This window comes from Trichomycterus rosablanca, chromosome 1, assembly GCF_030014385.1.
Source record: "Trichomycterus rosablanca isolate fTriRos1 chromosome 1, fTriRos1.hap1, whole genome shotgun sequence".
NCBI lineage: Eukaryota > Metazoa > Chordata > Actinopteri > Siluriformes > Trichomycteridae > Trichomycterus > Trichomycterus rosablanca.
In genome coordinates, this window is record NC_085988.1 from 11,975,480 (window position 1) to 11,997,048 (window position 21,569).

At 45.1% G+C, this 21,569-nt stretch overlaps 1 protein-coding gene across 1 annotated transcript in view; it reads left to right on the plus strand.

The window, feature by feature from the left end:
- The first annotated feature begins 14,486 nt into the window (after positions 1-14,486).
- Positions 14,487-21,569, plus strand: part of khdrbs3 (KH domain containing, RNA binding, signal transduction associated 3) — a 197,482-nt gene continuing 190,399 nt past the window's right edge. The window contains exon 1 of the mRNA XM_063017879.1: positions 14,487-14,775. Coding sequence (XP_062873949.1) covers positions 14,685-14,775 — 91 coding nt within the window. The 5' untranslated portion in view covers positions 14,487-14,684. The remainder of the gene's footprint in view (positions 14,776-21,569) is intronic.

Consider the following 21,569-nt stretch of genomic DNA (forward strand, 5'->3'; position numbering starts at 1 on the left):
ACCCGATCGGAAACTCCGACGGAGCTGCTGACGCAACTAAATGAAAAAATAGACAAAGTGAAACTAAATATAAGAAAGCGGGACGCGAACCCTGGTCAGCCGCGTGACTCCGGATCAGTTCAGGGTCCAGGATCTGGCGAGCCGGTACCCATGAACGTTCCTCAGGGCCGTAACCTTCCCAATCCACCAAGTATTGGGTGCTACCCTGAACCTTCCTGCTGTCAAGCAACCGGCGGACGGTGAAGGCAGGGGCACCCTGGATGATACGAGGGGCGGGAGGTTGGGGAGGGGGTAAAACTCCCCCGCACATAAATGGTCGGAGATGGGAGACATGAAAGGTTGGATGCACTTTCATACGGGGAGGAAGCTCCAACCTATACGTCACCGGATTAATCCGCTTTACCACCTTGAACGGACCAATGTACTTGGGTGCCAACTTATGTGGGGCACCTCGAACGGGGAGATCCCTCGTTGACACAAGTACTCGTTGGCCTGGCCGGAAGGTAAGAGCCGGCTGCCGCCTGCGGTCAGCTTTGCGCTTCACAGAGCGCTGGGTGGCCACAAGTGCCTGCCTAGCTTTGCGCCAGGCGGCGCGGCAGCGGCGGACATGAAGCTGTACAGACGGGACCGCTACCTGCTGCTCCTGCTCAGGAAAGAGCGGCGGAGGGTACCCGAACTGAGCCTCAAACGGTGACATTCCAATCGCCGAATGATGCAGGGTGTTGTGAGCAAACTCTGCCCATATCAACTTATCCGACCACGTGGTTGGATTCCCTGCCGTCAGGCACCTGAGCATCTTGCTCAGATCCTGGATCAGCCTCTCCGACTGCCCATTCGACTCCGGGTGGTAGCCGGAGGATAAGCTGGCCGTGGCGCCAATAAGTTGGCAAAAGGCCCGCCAGCACTGGCTTACAAACTGTGGACCCCGATCACGGTCTAGCAGGTATTGGCAACGGATGAAGGAGGCCCCTCGGGCGCTCTCTGGGACTCTTGTTCAGAGCACACACAGAGCAGGCACGGACAAAGTCACGTACCTGGTTCTCCATCCCCGGCCACCAAAATCTTCGGCGCAGCAAGACCAGGGACTTAGTCACACCTGGGTGCGCCGCAAATGGGGAAGCATGGGCCCATTCAAAAACCTGACGCCGTACGGATGAAGGTACGTACAGTCTGTCAGGAGGTCCCCCACCGGGGTCGGGTTCAGCCCGGTGGGCATCCCGAATGACCTTCGATATGCCCCATGTGACTGGGGCCGCTATCAGGGTCGAGGGGATCACAGGATCAGGTCCGGTCTCCGGCCTGGTCGGTTCCCACTGTCTAGACAGAGCGTCCGGTTTGACGTTTTTGGACCCCGGTCTATAAGACAGTGTAAAATTGAACCTTCCAAAAAATAAGGACCACCGGGCCTGACGGGAGTTCATCCTCTTGACTTGCTGGATGAATGACAGATTTTTGTGATCCGTCCAGACAAGAAAGGGATGTTTGGCCCCCTCGAGCCAGTGTCGCCACTCCTCTAACGCCAACTTAATGGCCAAGAGTTCCCTGTCTCCAACCGGGTAGTTCCGCTCGGCTGGAGTCAGGCGGTGCGAGAAGAAGGCACATGGATGCAGCTTCTTCCCTGGCCCCACTCTTTGGGACAAAACTGCCCCAGCTCCGACCTCGGAGGCATCCACTTCGACAACGAAGGGTTCCTCTGGGTCGGGCAACTGTAAAACGGGAGCAGTTGTCAAGAGTGTTTTTAGCTCGTCAAAAGCCTGTTGGGCCTGCACCGTCCATCGGAACGGACCTTTTCCTGTGAGGTCCGTTAACGGAGAGGCGACTGAGCTAAAGTTCTTAATGAAACGCCGAAAAAAGTTTGCAAAGCCCAAAAACCTTTGCAGTTGGCGTAAAGAACTTGGAGTTGGCCACTTCTCCACAGCCGATACCTTAGCCGAGTCCATGCGCAGGGTGCCCTCAGCCACTACAAACCCCAGGAACGAAACCGTGGGGGAGTGAAAGACTGACTTCTCCAGCTTGACAAACAAATGGTTGTCGAGCAAAAGCTGGAGAACTCGTCGGACATGCCCTATATGCTCGTCGATGGACCGACTAAAGATAAGAATATCGTCTAAGTAAACATAGACGAATTTACCAAGAGTCTCCCGCAAGACCTCATTGATAAATCTCTGGAAGACTGCGGGGGCATTCATTAACCCAAATGGCATCACCAGGTATTCATAGTGGCCAGTGGGCGTAATGAACGCAGTCTTCCACTCATCCCCCTGCCTGATCCGGATCAAATTGTACGCGCTGCGAAGATCGAGCTTGGAAAAAACAGAAGCTCGCTGAAGGGCTTCGAAAGCCGTGGCCATCAGCGGCAGCGGGTACCGATCCTTGATCGTAACGGCGTTCAGACCGCGATAATCGATACAGGGGCGCAGGGTGCCGTCCTTCTTGTTCACAAAAAAGAACCCTGCCCCAGCTGGGGAGGAGGAAGGACGGATGAACCCCTGTTTAAGTGCCTCACGCACATACTCCTCCATAGCCACCTTCTCTGGACCGGAGAGCGAAAAAAGGCGCCCCCTAGGAGGAGTAGTGCCGGACAAAAGATTGATGGCGCAATCGAACGGTCTGTGGGGGGGCAAGTCCTGCGCCCGGGACTTGCTAAAAACCTCCCGTAAGTCATGGTACACAGGGGGAACAGCTGCCAAATCCGGCACCTCCATCTTCGGTTCCGTCGGAGCAGAACCCGTGCCACCTTGCAGCAAACACGAGTCGCGACACCGCGTTCCCCAGATGAAGATTGAGCCGGTGGCCCAGTCGATCTGAGGATTGTGTCTTTGCAGCCACGAATACCCCAAAACCACCTGGAGGTGAGGAACGTGAGTTACAAGAAAGGTAATCCGTTCCTCGTGGTTTTGCAGACGCAACGTGAGAGGTTTTATCTGTTGGGTTATCGGGCTGCCCGCTACAGGTCGGCCATCCACCGCATGGACCGACACTGGTGATGCTAGCGGTTGGACCTCAATCCCCAGCCTGTGTACCAGATCGCTGTCAATGAAATTCTCCACCGCACCTGAATCGACACAAACCTGAAGGTTTGTGTTCCCGAGGCCCCAGGACAACCGGGCCTGCAAAAGCAGACCTTGGGCAGGGATGGTAGGTTGGCTCACTCCCGAGTCCCTGACTCGAGAGCGGCCTAGATGTTTTCCGGCCGCCGGGGTCGGGAGAACGAACCCGATGCCGAAGGGGCATTGGCACGGGCTGAGCCCAACTGCATGGGTTCGGGATCCAGGGCCGGTGGAGGAGACTTAGGGGGCGCCAGCAAGCGGGTAAACGGGGGACAGGTACCCCGCTCCCGGTTTCGCTGGCGAAGACGGGTATCGATGGCTGTGGCCAGCGTATAGGAGGCCTTAAGGGTCGTTGGGCGGTCCCTGGTGGCCAGCTCATCCTTTATCTTCTCCGATAAGCCACGATGAAAGATGGCGGTGAGAGAGCCCTCATCCCACCCACACTCCGCCGCTAGTGTCCTAAATTCAATTACGTAATCTACGACTGGCCGATTACCTTGGGTTAGCTCAAGTAAGCGTGGGCCTGCCTCGCGACCCCCCGAGGGGTGGAAGAAGGTCTCCTTTAAGGCCTCCTTAAAGGCGCTTTCGGATGAGCATTCCGGAGCGTTCTGCTCCCAGAGGGCGGTAGCCCATTCCAAGGCTCGGCCAGTCAAGAGAGAAACGATATAGGCAACCCTCGACCGCTCTGTGGGGTAGCGGGAGGGCTGCAACTCGAAGGCTAGCGCGCACTGGAGGAGGAAGCCACGGCACCTCTTGGCCTCTCCCGAATATCTTTCAGGAGGAGGAATGGGGGTGTCGCGGCCCCCACACCCTCCAGAGTGGGGTGGGGGGTGTGGGCCGACTCCTGGAGCTGGAGACTGCTGGCTAAGCGCAGCTACCTGCTGCGCCAATTGATTAATGGCCACCTCGTGCCTGCCTAACGCCACACCCTGGTGGCGTAGTACGTCGATAGGGGGTGGCGTTTCTGCTGCGTCCATGGTTGGTCGCACCTTTCTGTCACGTGGGAAGAAAGGACGCAAATGCAGAAGTCAAATAATAACAAAATGTTTTATTTATTTTTATAAGGACAACAGAAAAATAAACAGCTAACAAAAAACAGAACACAAAAACCCGATCGGAAACTCCGACGGAGCTGCTGACGCAACTAAATGAAAAAATAGACAAAGTGAAACTAAATATAAGAAAGCGGGACGCGAACCCTGGTCAGCCGCGTGACAGCCGGGAGCGTTACCACCGCACTGTAGTGGTGCTGGGAAACGGGAGCGCAAGGACCCCTAATACGTTTCGGAGCGGGGGGAGAGGAGGAGAACTCCGAGGAGCGCTAGACCTATCACCGCGATTAACTACCGCAGTGAACGGTCGGCGCGCTCTGGATCGCGGAGCTGACACACACCAATCTGAAACAAGAAGAAACAAAATAGACAAAGTTAGGCAGGCGTAGACTGCGGATTCGAACCGGGGTCTTTGGCACGACAACCGCTTGCTCAGCGGAGTCGCCACCCAGCGGTTGGAGAATCCAATGTTCAGAATAACTAAAGGCACTGGTGCCAGAATACCTTCAGCGCTTTAACACAGCGCTGAGTGAAACCGCTAAAGCTAAATGCTAGCGCAAAAATGAACTGCAGTTCAAGGACTGCGCGGCGTCGCACCACACTGTATCTAGGAGACAAAAGAACATACCGATTACCTCAAACCTTGCGGTTTTACATACCCGAATGGCATACGCCACCAGGGCTACCAGCTAAGACTACGAACGTGTGGACGAGCTGCTACAACGGACCGGAAAACAAACAAAGGTGCGACACCCGCTGCTGTGTGGAGCTGGCTTAAATAGTCAGCCCCACAGCTGCGGGTGATCAGCACTAATTAGGGGGCCTGGTATAAGAGGCCTTTGTTTTCTGAGCTCTGTAATGTCTGCTTCGCTGGGAACCCGGGGCACGTTCACCAGCTACCACAGACCTCGTTATAGTGAATAGATCTGAGAAAATTGGTGTCCAGTTAATTAAGGGCTTCTAGAAGGGGCTCAGTGGGTAGCACTGTCACCTCACAGCAAGAAGGTCATGGGTTTGATTCCCAGGTGACACATTTTGGGTCCTTTCTGTGTAGAATTTGCATGTTCTCCCTGTGTCTATGTGGATTTTCTTTCTACAGTACAAAGATTTGCAGTCAAGTGTGAAGGTGTGCGAGTGTGTTTGGAAGTGGCTCAGTGGGTAGCACTGTCACTTCACAGCAAGAAGGTCATGGGTTCGAGTCCCAGTTGGAGCGGTCTGGGTCCTTTCTGTGTAGAATTTGCATGTTCTCCCTTTGTCTGTGTGGATTTCCTCCTACAATACAAAGACATGCAGTCAGGTGTGAGTGTGTGAATGTGTTTGACTTCTAAATGACTGGCAACCCGTCCAGGGCTTTTTCCCACATTTCTCGAGGTGAACTGTACCCACTGTGACCCTGACCAGGATAAAGCAGTGGTAAAAACAGACAATGAATAGATCTGAGAAAATTGGTGTCAATCAGTTTTTCAAGCGCTTCTTGAAGTGGCTTGGTGGGTAGCACTGTCACTTAGCAGCAAGAAGGTCATGGGTTTGATTCCCAGGTGACACATTTTGGGTCCTTTCTGTGTGGAATTTGCATGTTCTCCCCGTGTCTATGTGGATTTTCTTTCTACAGTACAAAGACCTGCAGTCAAGTGTGAAGGTGTGTGAGTGTGTTTGACTTTTTATGGAATGGCGAACTGACAATGGGTGTTTCCGAACTTTCGCTAGGTGAACTGTACCCACTGTGACCCTGACCAGGATGAAGCAGTGGTAAAAGCAGACAACTAACAGATCTGAGAAAATTGGTGTCCAGTTTTTCAAGCGCTTCTTGAAGTGGCTCAGTGGGTAGCACTGTCACCTCACAGCAAGAAGGTCATGGGTTCGATTCCCAGGTGGCCCGGTCTGGGTCCTTTTTGTGTAGAATTTGCATGTTCTCCCCGTGTCTGTGTGGATTTCCTCCCACAGTACAAAGACCTGCAGTCAAGTGTGAAGGTGTGTGAGTGTGTCCATAAGTGACTTCTTATGGAATGGCGAACTGACAAAGGGTGTTTCCGACCTTTAGCTAGGTGAACTGTACCCACTGTGACCCTGATCAGGATGAAGCAGTGGTAAAAACAGACAATGAATAGATCTGAGAGTTTTTCAAGCGTTTCTTATTAAATTATTCATTTATTTAAGCATTACAATGCAGAACAAAGTAGGAATTGAAGAAAGTGGATTATTTTTGGTTCCCCCAGAGCCACTCACCCACTCACCCACTCATCCACTCCGTGTCATGTCATGACGAGATAATACAGCAGACGTCTGTGTTTGCCCGGGCGTTCCGGCGGGTTCGCGACGGTGCCGCTCGTCTCCCCGCTGAGCTCTAATTAACGGCGTATTTATGAGACAGGAATCAGAGAAAGGATCTTTCGGCAGCAGGTAGCCTCCCCGCTCGATAATTACAATCACTCTCTGTCACAACAACAACAAGCCCTCGGATCCCCACCTGCTCACGAACCCGGCGGATCCCGCCGACACGCCTCGCCCGCCCCGGCTGACAGCGTGGAGGAAATCCGGCACATCGTCGGCTCCAGCTCATTTCCTCTCTCTCAAATCCAGTTTTGCTTGTAGGGCAGCTGAAGCGGTGAAGCTTTTTGTGGCTCACGTCGACTCGCCGGTGGAAAATATCGGTGCTGGGAGGCTGGAGAGCTGCAGACGGCCTCGAATAACAACCACGTCATGCAGGAGCAGCAGGAGATCTTGATGGACACTTTAGATATTCGAGTATACATTTTTTCTTTAATGAGCCAGAAGAACACTTATTAACACTGAAGAATTGTTGAGTTCTAGAAGTCCTCCAGTCGTCTCCTGACATGAACCCCACAGAAAGTCTTTGATGGGATTCGAAGAAGGGGGTTCCAGCCCCCCCAAACCCAAGAATATTACTAAACTGGAGGTCATTGCTGACAAGGAACAGGCTAAGAATCCTCAGGAACGCTGCCAGAAGCTGGTCATAACAGCAAAATGAAGCTCTACTAAGTACTAAAGACGCTTGTTTTGGAGGGGTTGAATCTAAGACTGCATTATTTAAAAAAAGTGGCATTTTGTGTTGAATCAGCTGTGTTTACTTATTTAAATTGTCATTGTTTGATTGGTTTGTAATTTATAAATGTTGCTAATAAACTTCCTTCCTTCCCGAGTTCTTTCCTGAGTTCCTCTCTGAGTTCCTGAGTTCCTTCCCGAGTTCTTTCCTGAGTTCCTCTCTGAGTTCCTGAGTTCCTTCCTGAGTTACTTCCTGAGTTCCTTCTTGAGTTCCTTCCTGAGTTCCTTCTCAAATTCCTTCCTTCCTGAGTTCCTTCCTGAGTTCCTTCTCGAATTCCTTCCTTCCTGAGTTCCTTCCCGAGTTCCTGAGTTCCTTCCTGAGTTTCTTTCTGAGTTCACGAGTTCTTTCCTGAGTTCCTTCCTGAGTTTCTGAGTCCCTGAGTTCCTTCCTGAGTTCCACCCTGAGTTCACGAGTTCCTTCCTGAATTCCTTCCCGAGTTCCTTCCTGAGTTCCCTCCTGAGTTCATCCCTGAGTTCACAAGTTCCTTCCTGAATTCCTTCCCGAGTTCCTTCCTGAGTTCCCTCCTGAGTTCATCCCTGAGTTCACGAGTTTCTTCCTGAATTCCTTCCTGAATTCCTTCCTGAGTTCCTTCCTGAGTTCCTTCATGAGTTCCTCCCTGAGTTCACGAGTTCCTTCCTGAATTCCTTCCTGAGTTCCTTCATGAGTTCCTTCCTTCCTGAGTTCCTTCCTGAGTTCCTGAGTTACTTCCTTCCCAACTTCCTTTTGAACTATCTTCCTTCCTTCTTTCCTTCCTTCATTCCTTCCGTCCTTCTGAATTTCCTTTCTTTTCAAACTTCCTTCCTTCTGAATTTCCTTCCAAACTTTCTTCCTTCCTTCCAAACTTTCTGAACTTCCTTTCTTCTTCCAACCTTCCGAACTTCCTTCTGAACTTCCAAACTTTCTTCCATCCTTCCTTCCCTTTCTTCCTTCTAAATGAACAAACTTCCTTCCTTCCTTCTTTCCGAACTTTATTCCTCCTTTCCAAACTTCCTTCCTTCATTCCTCACAAACTTCCTTCCTTCCGAACTTCCATCCTTCTTTTCTTCCTTCCTTCCGAACTTTCTTCCTTACAAACTTCCTTCCTTCCTTCTACTCCCTTTTTCTCCCAATTAAGCTTAGCCAGTTACTCCACTCATTTTGGCAGACACACACACCCTCCGACCCCTTCTTATTTGCCCGTACTTTGGAGGGCTTGCATATGTGGCCAGTCTCACCCACGGAGAGTTACACGCTGATCTCCACATTCCTGTACTTCTATACAGGCGCCTCGGGCTACTAACCAGGGTCCTTAGCGTTGAATACTCCGCCCTCCTATTACTTTAATCTTTACCCACCCAGCAGACTAGTGGCTGACTTTGTCTGCTGCAGGCAGTGCCAGAGCACCGGGAACAGAGCTGAGATTCAAACTCTGGGAGTTCAGAACCCGAGCACTGGTACGCTAGTGAAATATCTTGCTGTTAAATAATTTTGATTACAACTGTATTTACTAGCCCCTAATTGCTTTGTGGGCTCTTAGGGAAGTGGTAGCTTAGCAGTTAAAATACTCGTCTAATCAGAAGGATGCTGGTTCAAGCCCGACTACTGTTATTCCATTGAACAAAGCTCTAAACCCACAATTGCTTGGATTGTATATGGTACCACTCTAAGATGCTTTGGGTTAATGGAGTCAATGAAGGGATCCTAGAATTTTGAAGATAGTAGCTCACACTGTGGGCTGCAGACGGCCTCGAATAACAACCACGTCATGCAGGAGCAGCAGGAGATCTTGATGGACACTTTAGATATTCGAGTATACATTTTTTCTTTAATGAGCCAGAAGAACACTTATTAACACTGAAGAATTGTTGAGTTCTAGAAGTCCTCCAGTCGTCTCCTGACATGAACTCCACAGAAAGTCTTTGATGGGATTCGAAGAAGGGGGTTCCAGCCCCCCCAAACCCAAGAATATTACTAAACTGGTGGTCATTGCTGACAAGGAACAGGCTAAGAATCCTCAGGAACGCTGCCAGAAGCTGGTCATAACAGCAAAATGAAGCTCTACTAAGTACTAAAGACGCTTGTTTTGGAGGGGTTGAATCTAAGACTGCATTATTTAAAAAAAGTGGCATTTTGTGTTGAATCAGCTGTGTTTACTTATTTAAATTGTCATTGTTTGATTGGTTTGTAATTTATAAATGTTGCTAATAAACTTCCTTCCTTCCAGAGTTCTTTCCTGAGTTCCTCTCTGAGTTCCTTCCCGAGTTCTTTCCTGAGTTCCTCTCTGAGTTCCTGAGTTCCTTCCCGAGTTCTTTCCTGAGTTACTCTCTGAGTTCCTGAGTTCCTTCCTGAGTTCCTTCCTGAGTTCCTTCTTGAGTTCCTTCCTGAGTTTCTTTCTGAGTTCACGAGTTCTTTCCTGAGTTCCTTCCTGAGTTTCTGAGTCCCTGAGTTCCTTCCTGAGTTCCACCCTGAGTTCACGAGTTCCTTCCTGAGTTCCTTCCTGAGTTCCCTCCTGAGTTCATCCCTGAGTTCACGAGTTCCTTCCTGAATTCCTTCCCGAGTTCCTTCCTGAGTTCCCTCCTGAGTTCATCCCTGAGTTCACGAGTTTCTTCCTGAATTCCTTCCTGAATTCCTTCCTGAGTTCCTTCCTGAGTTCCTTCATGAGTTCCTCCCTGAGTTCACGAGTTCCTTCCTGAATTCCTTCCTGAATTCCTTCCTGAGTTCCTTCATGAGTTCCTTCCTTCCTGAGTTCCTTCCTGAGTTCCTTCTTGAGTTCCTTCCTGACTTTCTTTCTGAGTTCACGAGTTCTTTCCTGAGTTCCTTCCTGAGTCCCTGAGTTCCTTCCTGAGTTCCACCCTGAGTTCACGAGTTCCTTCCTGAATTCCTTCCCGAGTTCCTTCCTGAGTTCCCTCCTGAGTTCATCCCTGAGTTCACGAGTTCCTTCCTGAATTCCTTCCCGAGTTCCTTCCTGAGTTCCCTCCTGAGTTCATCCCTGAGTTCACGAGTTCCTTCCTGAATTCCTTCCCGAGTTCCTTCCTGAGTTCCCTCCTGAGTTCCTTCATGAGTTCCTCCCTGAGTTCACGAGTTCCTTCCTGAATTCCTTCCTGAGTTCCTTCATGAGTTCCTTCCTTCCTGAGTTCCTTCCTGAGTTCCTGAGTTACTTCCTTCCCAACTTCCTTTTGAACTATCTTCCTTCCTTCTTTCCTTCCTTCATTCCTTCCGTCCTTCTGAATTTCCTTTCTTTTCAAACTTCCTTCCTTCTGAATTTCCTTCCAAACTTTCTTCCTTCCTTCAAAACTTTCTGAACTTCCTTTCTTCTTCCAACCTTCCGAACTTCCTTCTGAACTTCCAAACTTTCTTCCATCCTTCCTTCCCTTTCTTCCTTCTAAATGAACAAACTTCCTTCCTTCCTTCTTTCCGAACTTTCTTCCTCCTTTCCAAACTTCCTTCCTTCATTCCTCACAAACTTCCTTCCTTCCGAACTTCCATCCTTCTTTTCTTCCTTCCTTCCGAACTTTCTTCCTTACAAACTTCCTTCCTTCCTTCTCCTCCCTTTTTCTCCCAATTAAGCTTAGCCAGTTACTCCACTCATTTTGGCAGACACACACACCCTCCGACCCCTTCTTATTTGCCCGTACTTTGGAGGGCTTGCATATGTGGCCAGTCTCACCCACGGAGAGTTACACGCTGATCTCCACATTCCTGTACTTCTATACAGGCGCCTCGGGCTACTAACCAGGGTCCTTAGCGTTGAATACTCCGCCCTCCTATTACTTTAATCTTTACCCACCCAGCAGACTAGTGGCTGACTTTGTCTGCTGCAGGCAGTGCCAGAGCACCGGGAACAGAGCTGAGATTCAAACTCTGGGAGTTCAGAACCCGAGCACTGGTACGCTAGTGAAATATCTTGCTGTTAAATAATTTTGATTACAACTGTATTTACTAGCCCCTAATTGCTTTGTGGGCTCTTAGGGAAGTGGTAGCTTAGCAGTTAAAATACTCGTCTAATCAGAAGGATGCTGGTTCAAGCCCGGCTACTGTTATTCCATTGAACAAAGCTCTAAACCCACAATTGCTTGGATTGTATATGGTACCATTCTAAGATGCTTTGGGTTAATGGAGTCAATGAAGGGATCCTAGAATTTTGAAGATAGTAGCTCACACTGTGGTTTAGTGGAATCCTAGCACATGAGAATAAGCTTTGTTACTTTTTCATACAGGAATGTTGTTTTGGAATTTACACAGATTGTGATATATTGTGAGGGGGACGCCTGATTTTAATGGTAAGGCTAAGATGGTTTAGAACCTGATGTGGTGTGTGTTAATGCCTCGCCACATTCTGCAGCTTGGAGTGCGAGTGAGAAAAAGCTGAAAAGTTCATGAATGTTCCTAGAAGCAGAGTAGCAGCACTTCTACAAAAGCTTTTCTTGTATTTAACGGTTGTATCTTCATCCCCAGCAAGGTCATCTCCAGCCCTGTAGAGTTCACTTCAGCCATATGCGATGCAGAACTCTCTAACCCACAGATGCTTATAAATAAGTATGTTTTATTGATTGCCCGGAGCATCCTTTCCTGCTGGTGTAAACAAACAATGCTTTATCTCCGCGGTGGGCATTCGAGAGCTTGAAACACTGTGGAATATACATGAAGCGAGTGTTTAATGTGAGACCTGTGGGCTGCGGAGCGCTGATGTTCTCCATGTTACGTAACCTGCTTCTCCTTAGCTCACAACCCTCAGCGCCTTCCGACAACCCTGCCCGCCTAGTTCCTCCTCAAATGAAAATAAGTACCATATATAACGCTCCCTCACACCAAAAATATAATGAGGCTCCCTGGACTTCAATAAAAGCTCAAAGTTATTTGTTTTGAAAATATTGTGGAGTAAATGGAGCTAGAAAACTTCATGAGAACAAAAGCACGATTTTCCAAAGGTTAGTAGATACCTCTTATAATTGATGAGGTCGGGGGTTTTATACATTCAAACAAACAACTAAACAAACAAACAAATAAATACATTTTATTATCATCATCGTCATATTATTATTATTAGTAGTAGTAGTATTTTAAAAATATTAATTAAAATAATAATAATGTTAATAATAATAATTATTTTGTATAATTATCATTATTCTTATTAGTAGTAGCAGTATTTGTTTCATAATAATAATAATAATTATAATAATATTAATAATAATCATTATTATTATTATTAATAATAATGTTATTAGTATCATCATTATTATTAGTATTATTATTGTTATTATTATGATCATAATAATAATAGCTATTGTTATTATTATGACTATTATTATTATTAATTTTTTTTATTATTATTATTATTATTATTGTTATTATTATTATTATTATTATTATTACTATTATTATTATTATTATTACTATTATTACTATTATTATTATTGTTATAATTATTATTATTATTATCATTACTATTATTACTATTATTATCATTATCATTATTATTATTATTATTATTTTTACTGTTTATTATTATTATTATTATTATTATTATTGTTATTATCATTATTATCATTATTATTATCATTATTATTATCATTATTATTATTATTATCATTATTATTATTATTATTATCATAATTATCATCATCATCATTATTATTATTTTTATTATTATTATTGTTGTTATCATTGTTATTATTTATTGAATATTTATTAAATATTTATTATTGTAATTGATATTATTTTTGTTATTATTGTGATTAATATTATTATTATTAATATTATTTTTATTTTATTTTTTAGAATATTTTTTGAATATTTTTTGAATATGTATTATTGTTGTTATTATTATTATTGTTATTATTGTGATTATTATTGTTATTATCATAATTATCATCATCATCATTATTATCATTTTTATTATTTTTATTGTTGTTATCATTATTATTAATTATTGAATATTTATTGAATATTTATTGAATATTTATTATTATTATTATTGTTATTATTTTTATTATTATTATTTTTACCATTATTATTTATTGAGTATTTATAATAATAATAATAATAATACATTTTATTTATATAGCGCTTTTCAAGATACTCAAAGACGCTTTACATAAGACAAATAATCAAAACAAATACATACACCATACAAATCATAGTACAAAATCAAAATAGTACATCAACATCAAGAATAATTAAGATAAAAACAAAGAGAGCAGCATAAGACAGTTCATTAAAAATTTGCAAAATTATGAGAGAGAACAACAAATATAGAACAATTTCTTAAAATTAGACAGAAACAGGACAGATTCACATGCAATCAGGAAACTGAAAACTTTACAAGTTTTAGGATCTAGGACTTCACATTTCTGTCGTGATCTAAGTATAAAAACTATTCAAAAGAATAGCAAAAATAAAAGCATTTATTTCGTGTTGTTACAAGTTAAATGCCACTCTGAATAGATGAGTTTTGAGAAGTGACTTGAATTTGGACAGGTCAGGACAATCTCGTAGGTGTTTGGGGAGAGCATTCCATAAAGATGGAGCAGCTATGGAAAAGGCCCTGTCACCCCAGGTCCGGTGCTTGGTCCTAGAGGGTATGGACAGTAGGTTAGCCTCAGAAGAGCGAAGGCTACGGGAGGGAATGTGCTGATGGAGCAGGTCGGTGAGGTAGGATGGGGCCTGATTATGGAGAGCTTTGTGAGTGAATAGAAGAATTTTGAATTGAATGCGTTGAGCAACGGGAAGCCAATGAAGTTTTTGGAGAACAGGTGTAATATGATCACGGGAGCGAGTATGAGTAAGGAGGCGAGCAGCTGAATTCTGGATATACTGAAGTTTTTTTAGGATTTTGTTAGATGTACCATAAAGGATGCTATTGCAATAATCAATTCTGGATGTAATAAAAGCATGAATCAATAATTATTGAGTATTTATTGAATATTTATTGAATATTTATTGAATATTTATTGAATATCTATTTTTTATAAAAATAATTTATTATTATTTTTATTATTATTATTGTTGTTATCATTATTATTATTTATTGAATATTTATTGAATATTTATTATTATTAATATTATTATTATTATTGTTGTTATTATTTATTGATAATTTTTTGAATATTTATTATATATTTATTGAATATTTATTATCGTTTTTATTATTATTATTGTTATTATTGTGATTATTATTATTATTTATTTTAACCTGCATCGCTTCATTGGTTTTACTCCTAGTTGCAGAGTCAAGCCCCGCCTTCTTTGCATTTAGGACCAATCAGGTTTGTCCGTTTGGTCCTGGAGGCGGGCCGGTTGCCCGGGGATACAGCAGAGGGAGCTGGATGTGTTTACAGTGTAGCGGTGTTCGTGCAGGAGACTGACCGGCTCCAGCGCTCTCTCACTCGGATGGGATAAGCGAGCATCTCCGCGGATATTGTACCTGTTATGTGGTGTGCTTGAGTGCTGTATTGTTCATATCTCTGTGTGCAGCTGGCTCTCTGCTCCTCGTCGCTGTAGTTCTGTATAAAGCTGTGTTGTAAAGCTGCAGTTTGTAAGATGGATAATGAGAATTATTTACCGGAATTGATGGCGGAGAAGGAGTCTCTGGATCCGAGCTTTCAGCACTCCGTCCGGCTCCTGGACCAAGGTACCGTGGCGCTTATTTACTTTAAACCACGCTGCTTTCTTTCATTTCTTTCATTATAGTGGGGTTAGGAGGGCAGGTCAGCTGAAGAAGCTCTTTATTAATAATGATGTTAGTTCAGTTTAACTCCAAACATCCTTTATATTTACACTATATGGACAAAAGTATTGGGACATAAGTATATACCAATTATATAAAGGAAATAATCCTATCCTATAATTAACACTTTGCCTTAAGAGTTTAGGGAAGGTCATTTCCTGTTCCAGCGTGTTCCAGCTACAACAATTACTGGGCACAAATTCCCACAGACATATCTTAAAGTCTTGTGAGAAGCCTTCGCAGAAGAGCGGCTGTCGTTCCAGCTGATAAGATCACACAGAGGTCACTCTGTTTTAATACAGTTACAATAGAGTGCAGCGCAGCTGTAGACTAGTAATCGAAAGGTCGCTGGTTCAAGCCCCACCACTGCCAGGTTGCCACTGTTGGGTCCTTAAGCAAGGCACTTAACCCTCAATTGCTTCTCCTTCAATTACAATATACACTGATCAGCCATAACATTAAAACCACCTCCTTGTTTCTACACTCACTGTTACCATATAGAAGCACTTTGTAGTTCTACAATTACTGACTGTAGTCCATCTGGTTCTCTGCATGCTTTGTTGGCCCCCTTTCATGCTGTTCTTCAATGGTCAGGACCCCCACAGGACCACCACAGAGCAGGTATTATTTAGGTGCTGGATCATTCTCAGCACTGCAGTGACACTGACATGGTGGTGGTGTGTTAGTGTGTGTTGTGCTGGTATGAGTGGAACAGACACAGCAGCGCTGCTGGAGTTTTTAAATACCGCGTCCACTCACTGTCCACTGTATTAGACACTCCTACCTAGTTGGTCCACCTTGTAGATGTGAAGTCAGAGACGATCGCTCATCTATTGCTGCTGTTTGAGTCGGTCACCTTCTAGACCTTCGTCAGTGGTCGCTGTTGGCTGGATATATTTTTGATTGGTGGACTATTCTCAGTCCAGCAGGGACAGTGAGGTGTTTAAAAACTCCAGCAGCGCTGCTGTGTCTGATCCACTCATACCAGCACAACACACACTAACACACCACCACCATGTCAGTGTCACTGCAGTGCTGAGAATCATCCACCACCCAAATAATACCTGCTCTGTAGTGGTCCTGTGGGGGTCCTGACCATTGAAGAACAGGGTAAAAGGGGGCTAAGAAAGCATGCAGAGAAACAGATGGACTACAGTCAGTAATTGTAGAACTACAAAGTGCTTCTATACAGTGGACAGAGGTGGTTTTAATGTTTACTTTAGATAAAAGCGTAAAAAAAATAGGATGTCCAACAAGCTCACCATCAGGTGTCCAAATACTTTTGGCCACAAAGTGTAATTGGGTCCGAATGTGGCGTAAACAGCACTAATCCTCAGAACCGAGCTGACCCGAGCAGTTCATGATCGATCACGGTTTCAATGCCAGATCCTATCTGAGTGTTGTTGCTGAGCATGTGCGTCCTTCTCAATCCACATCCACAGTGTTCCAGCACCATGTCCCAGCACAGATACTCTCAAACTGGTTTTATACACATGACGATCTGTTTCGTTTACTTTACTGGTCTTTTGAGTAGCCATAATGAATCCATAAAGCATCTTTGGGATGAATGTGCAGCTGTAATGTCATGCAGGTCTGAACTCAATCCTCAAGTTCAAACCCATCAGGATAGTTAGGACCTACAATGCATAGTGGCTTTTATTTCTTAGCTTCTTTGCTGAAGCTGTGTGTCCGTGTTTAACATTAGATGTGTTTGTCAAACATGCTTTCATGTGCTGTTTCTGTTATTTTGTCCACCACTGCAAATAACTGGACACATAATCGGTCAGAAACATAATTTTTATAAGCAGTAGTAAAAACAGTTCTTTAAATTTGATTACAATCAGCTGTACCAGTGTATGTGTGTGTGTGTGTGTGTGTGTGTGTGTTGCCTGAAATATGCCTATCTAGGCCACTTATTTGTTTGTCTTGTTGCCGTTTCTCGAGTGCTTAAACACTGTCTTGGATCTGGCCTGTGACCCACTCACTCGCTCATGTTTAGCAGGTGAAAGTTCCTCCACAAGAGGGAGCTGTTAGCACATTGTTAATGCACTTCAGGTCACACATGGTACAACTAGTGGTGGAATGCTTTTTGAAACGTAATGTACACAATAGAAGTAATTAAAAAAATACACCAACCAGGCATAACATTATGAGCACTGACAGGTATAGTGGATAACACTGATTATCTCTTCATCACGGCACCTGTTAGTAGGTGGGACATTTTATCCTCAAAGTTGATGTTAGAAGCAGGAGAAATGGACGAGCGTGAGGATTCGAGTGAGTTTGACGACGGCCAAATTGTGATGGCTAGACGACTGGGTCAGAGCATCTTCAAAACTGCAGCTCTTGTGGGCTGTTCCCGATCTGCAGTGGTCAGTATCTATCAAAAGTGGTCCCAAGGAAGGAAGGGACAGTGGTAAATCGGCGACAGGCTCATGGGTGGCCATGGGGAGCGAGGGCTGGATCGTGTGGTCCTATTCAACAGACGAGCTACTGTAGCTCAAACTGCTGAAGAAGTTAATGCTGGTTCTGATATAAAGGCGTCAGAATACACAGTGCATCACAGTTACAGGGCTGTTTTGGCAGCAAAAGGGGGACCAACACAATATTAGGAAGGTTGTCATAATGTTATGCCTATCGCTGTATATATGTATATATAAAGTAGAGGTGAGTGGCTTTGTATCAAGGACAATTCACTTCTTTCAATTTTGTGTGCACACTCATGCTAGCTTGTTGATTTTCAATCATAACTAGTGCCGTTTATCAAAGGTGAGGAACAGAACAGTGACTAATTCTGTTCTTACCACTTGGGGCTACATTATTTTGGTGAAAAAAATAAGCCTGTCGGTCAGTGCACAGTAATGGGAACTAGTTGTGGAGTTCTCGTCGTCACCGTTTGGCAGTTTTGACGTTATGACGTTTCTTTTATTTGCTAATCCGGCTGTTCAGAAATGGCAGATGACTTTACACTCACACTCATGCATTAATACGTGGTGTTTGTAACTGTCGGGTATCTATTACGATTTTTATTTTAGCTTATTTGAACAGTCAAGGTGCTTGAGAATAAAGTCTGACCCCCTAACTGCCTGTCATGAACTCCAGGCATTAAATAATGTGTCATTTTTAATTAATCAATCAATCAAGCATATCTGTGGCTTAAGCATTAAGTCATGATGAAGGTTGTGACTACATATGTAAGTCTAGCTGAATGTCAACTGACCAATCAGAATCAATATGCAAATGAGGTAATGCTATAAAACCATACGGCCGAAAGTATTAACACATCCACACGTGATTGAGTTCAGGTGTTTCTTACACATCCACACACCCCATGTTTAATCTTAATGACAGGGTGGCACGGTGGCTCGGTGGGTAGCACTGTCGCCTGGGTTTGATTCCCAGGTGGATCGGCCCGGGTACTTTCTGTGTGGAGTTTGCATGTTCTCCCCGTGTCTGCGTGGGTTTCCTCCGGGAGCTCCGGTTTCCTTCCAAAGATGGGCAAGTAAGGTGATACAAAATTGTCCATGACTGTGTTTGACATTAAGCTTGTGTAATGAGTAATTACCGTTCCTGTCATGAATGTAACCAAAGTGTAAAAACATGATGTTAAATCCTAATAAATAAATAAATGTCAATGACATCAAATAAATCATATGCTTTAAACTTTATAGCAACAGTTTAGGGAAGGTCAATTCCTGTCCCAACATGACCCTGCTCTCGTGCACAAAGTGACTTTTTAAGGTTTTGTTTGATGATTTTAATGACCTCAACCCTGCTGATCACTGTTAGGATGAACTGGAAGGCTAATCTCAGCCAGGCATTCTCATTCAGCATCAGTTCCCAACCTTAAAATGCTATTTTGACTTATAAGTATAAGTACAAGTTCCCAGCTTTTCCAAAAAAGTAGGGGCTTTAATAGACACAAATGCATTTTTGCCACCCACACATTGATGAGTGTGGCGCCACCTAGCGTTGCATGCGGAGAGACACACCCTAAGGGCACTTCCTCATCTCTTGTGCAGGCACCTCTAATCAGCCGACAGAGGTCGTAATCGCATTAGGGACAGTGGTAGCCTAGTGGGTAGAGCTTTGGGCTATCAACCGGAAGATTGGGGGTTCAAATCCAAGCTCTGCTATGCAGCCACTGTTGGGTCTTTGAGCAAGACCCTTAACCCTGTCTGCTCCAGGGGTGCCGTAAGGTGGCTGACCCTGCGCTCTGACCCCAGGTTCCAAACAAACTGGGATATGCGAAGAAAGAATTTCATTGTACTGTAAATCTGTATATGTATATATGACAAATAAAGTATATCTTCTTCAAACAAGGTGGCAACTATTATAACAAATTTTTTGGCAAACTATATATAAATTATTGTCACTGTTTTAGAATTGGGGCATGGTGGCTCGGTGGGTAGCACTGTTGCCTCACAGCAAGAAGGTCCTGGGTTCGATCCCCAGGTGGAACTCCCGCTTTCCTCCCACAGTCCAAAAACACGCAGTCAGGTTAATTGGAGATGCTGAATTGCCCTGTAAGTGAATATGTGTGTGCCTGCCCTGCAATGGACTGGCGCCTCGTCCAGGGTGTTACTGTGTGCCTTGTGCCCATTGAAAAGCTAGGGATAGGCTCCACCCCCACCCCCCCCCCCCCGCGACCCTGATTGGATAAGCGGTTAAGAAAGTGCGTAAGTGAGTGAGTTTTGGAATTGGGTTTCCAAAAAGCTTATGGTCAGGTGTACAAATATTGTTGGCCATGTAGTGTAAGTTTATTAAAAAGTCACTAAAAATGATGAAGAAATTTGGCTTTCTTAAATTCCTTAGACGATCATAATCAGCACAACCAATGTTGGTTATGTAGCTTTTAAATAGCTTTAAAAATTACATTGAAAAAAAGAAATAAAATATATCAGGAGCTAGTAGGAGCCAAGGCTGGCGGGCTCTTTGTGAGCCAATTGAAGTGGGCTGTCGGGGGTTTGCTGGGCGCTCACTCTGTAAAGCACTGTCAAGCCTAGGACTAACTGGAGCGGCAACACAGAAGCCGCAGAGAAAGCCACACGGTGGCTCTGGATAAAGAGGGCGAGCTCGTGGGCCGCTGCTGCGGATGGGTCACCTGGGCGAGGGGGTCTGATGTTGAAAGACCCGAAACCCCCTGTGACCCCAGGAACATCACTGATGATGCATCCCAGCACATCCAAGCGATGTATCTTGCAAATATACAGTGTATCACAAAAGTGAGTACACCCCTCACATTTTTGCAAATATTTCATTATATCTTTTCATGGGACAACACTATAGACATGAAACTTGGATATAACTTAGAGTAGTCAGTGTACAGCTTGTATAGCAGTGTAGATTTACTGTCTTCTGAAAATAACTCAACACACAGCCATTAATGTCTAAATAGCTGGCAACATAAGTGAGTACACCCCACAGTGAACATGTCCAAATTGTGCCCAAATGTGTCGTTGTCCCTCCCTAGTGTCATGTGTCAAGGTCCCAGGTGTAAATGGGGAGCAGGGCTGTTAAATTTGGTGTTTTGGGTACAATTCTCTCATACTGGCCACTGGATATTCAACATGGCACCTCATGGCAAAGAACTCTCTGAGGATGTGAGAAATAGAATTGTTGCTCTCCACAAAGATGGCCTGGGCTATAAGAAGATTGCTAACACCCTGAACCTGAGCTACAGCATGGTGGCCAAGGTCATACAGCGGTTTTCCAGGACAGGTTCCACTCGGAACAGGCTTCACCAGGGTCGACCAAAGAAGTTGAGTCCACGTGTTCGGCGTCATATCCAGAGGTTGGCTTTAAAAAATAGACATATGAGTGCTGCCAGCATTGCTGCAGAGGTTGAAGACGTGGGAGGTCAGCCTGTCAGTGCTCAGACCATACGCCGCACACTGCATCAACTCGGTCTGCATGGTCGTCATCCCAGAAGGAAGCTGACGCACAAGAAAGCCCGCAAACAGTTTGCTGAAGACAAGCAGTCCAAGAACATGGATTACTGGAATGCCCTGTGGTCTGACGAGACCAAGATAAACTTGTTTGGCTCAGGTGGTGTCCAGCATGTGTGGCGGCGCCCTGGTGAGAAGTACCAAGACAACTGTATCTTGCCTACAGTCAAGCATGGTGGTGGTAGCATCATGGTCTTGGGCTGCATGAGTGTTGCTGGCACTGGGGAGCTGCAGTTCATTGAGGGAAACATGAATTCCAACACGTACTGTGACATTCTGAAATAGAGCATGATCCCCTCCCTTCGAAAACTGGGCCTCATGGCAGTTTTCCAACAGGATAACGACCCCAAACACAACCTCCAAGATGACAACTGCCTTGCTGAGGAAGCTGAAGGTAAAGGTGATGGACTAAACCCAATTGAGCACCTGTGGCGCATCCTCAAGTGGAAGGTGGAGGAGTTCAAGGTGTCTAACATCCACCAGCTCCGTGATGTCATCATGGAGGAGTGGAAGAGGATTCCAGTAGCAACCTGTGCAGCTCTGGTGAATTCCATGCCCAGGAGGGTTAAGGCAGTGCTGGATAATAATGGTGGTCACACAAAATATTGACACTTTGGGCACAATTTGGACATGTTCACTGTGGGGTGTACTCACTTATGTTGCCAGCCATTTAGACATTAATGGCTGTGTGCTGAGTTATTTTCAGAAGACAGTAAATCTACACTGCTATACAAGCTGTACACTGACTAC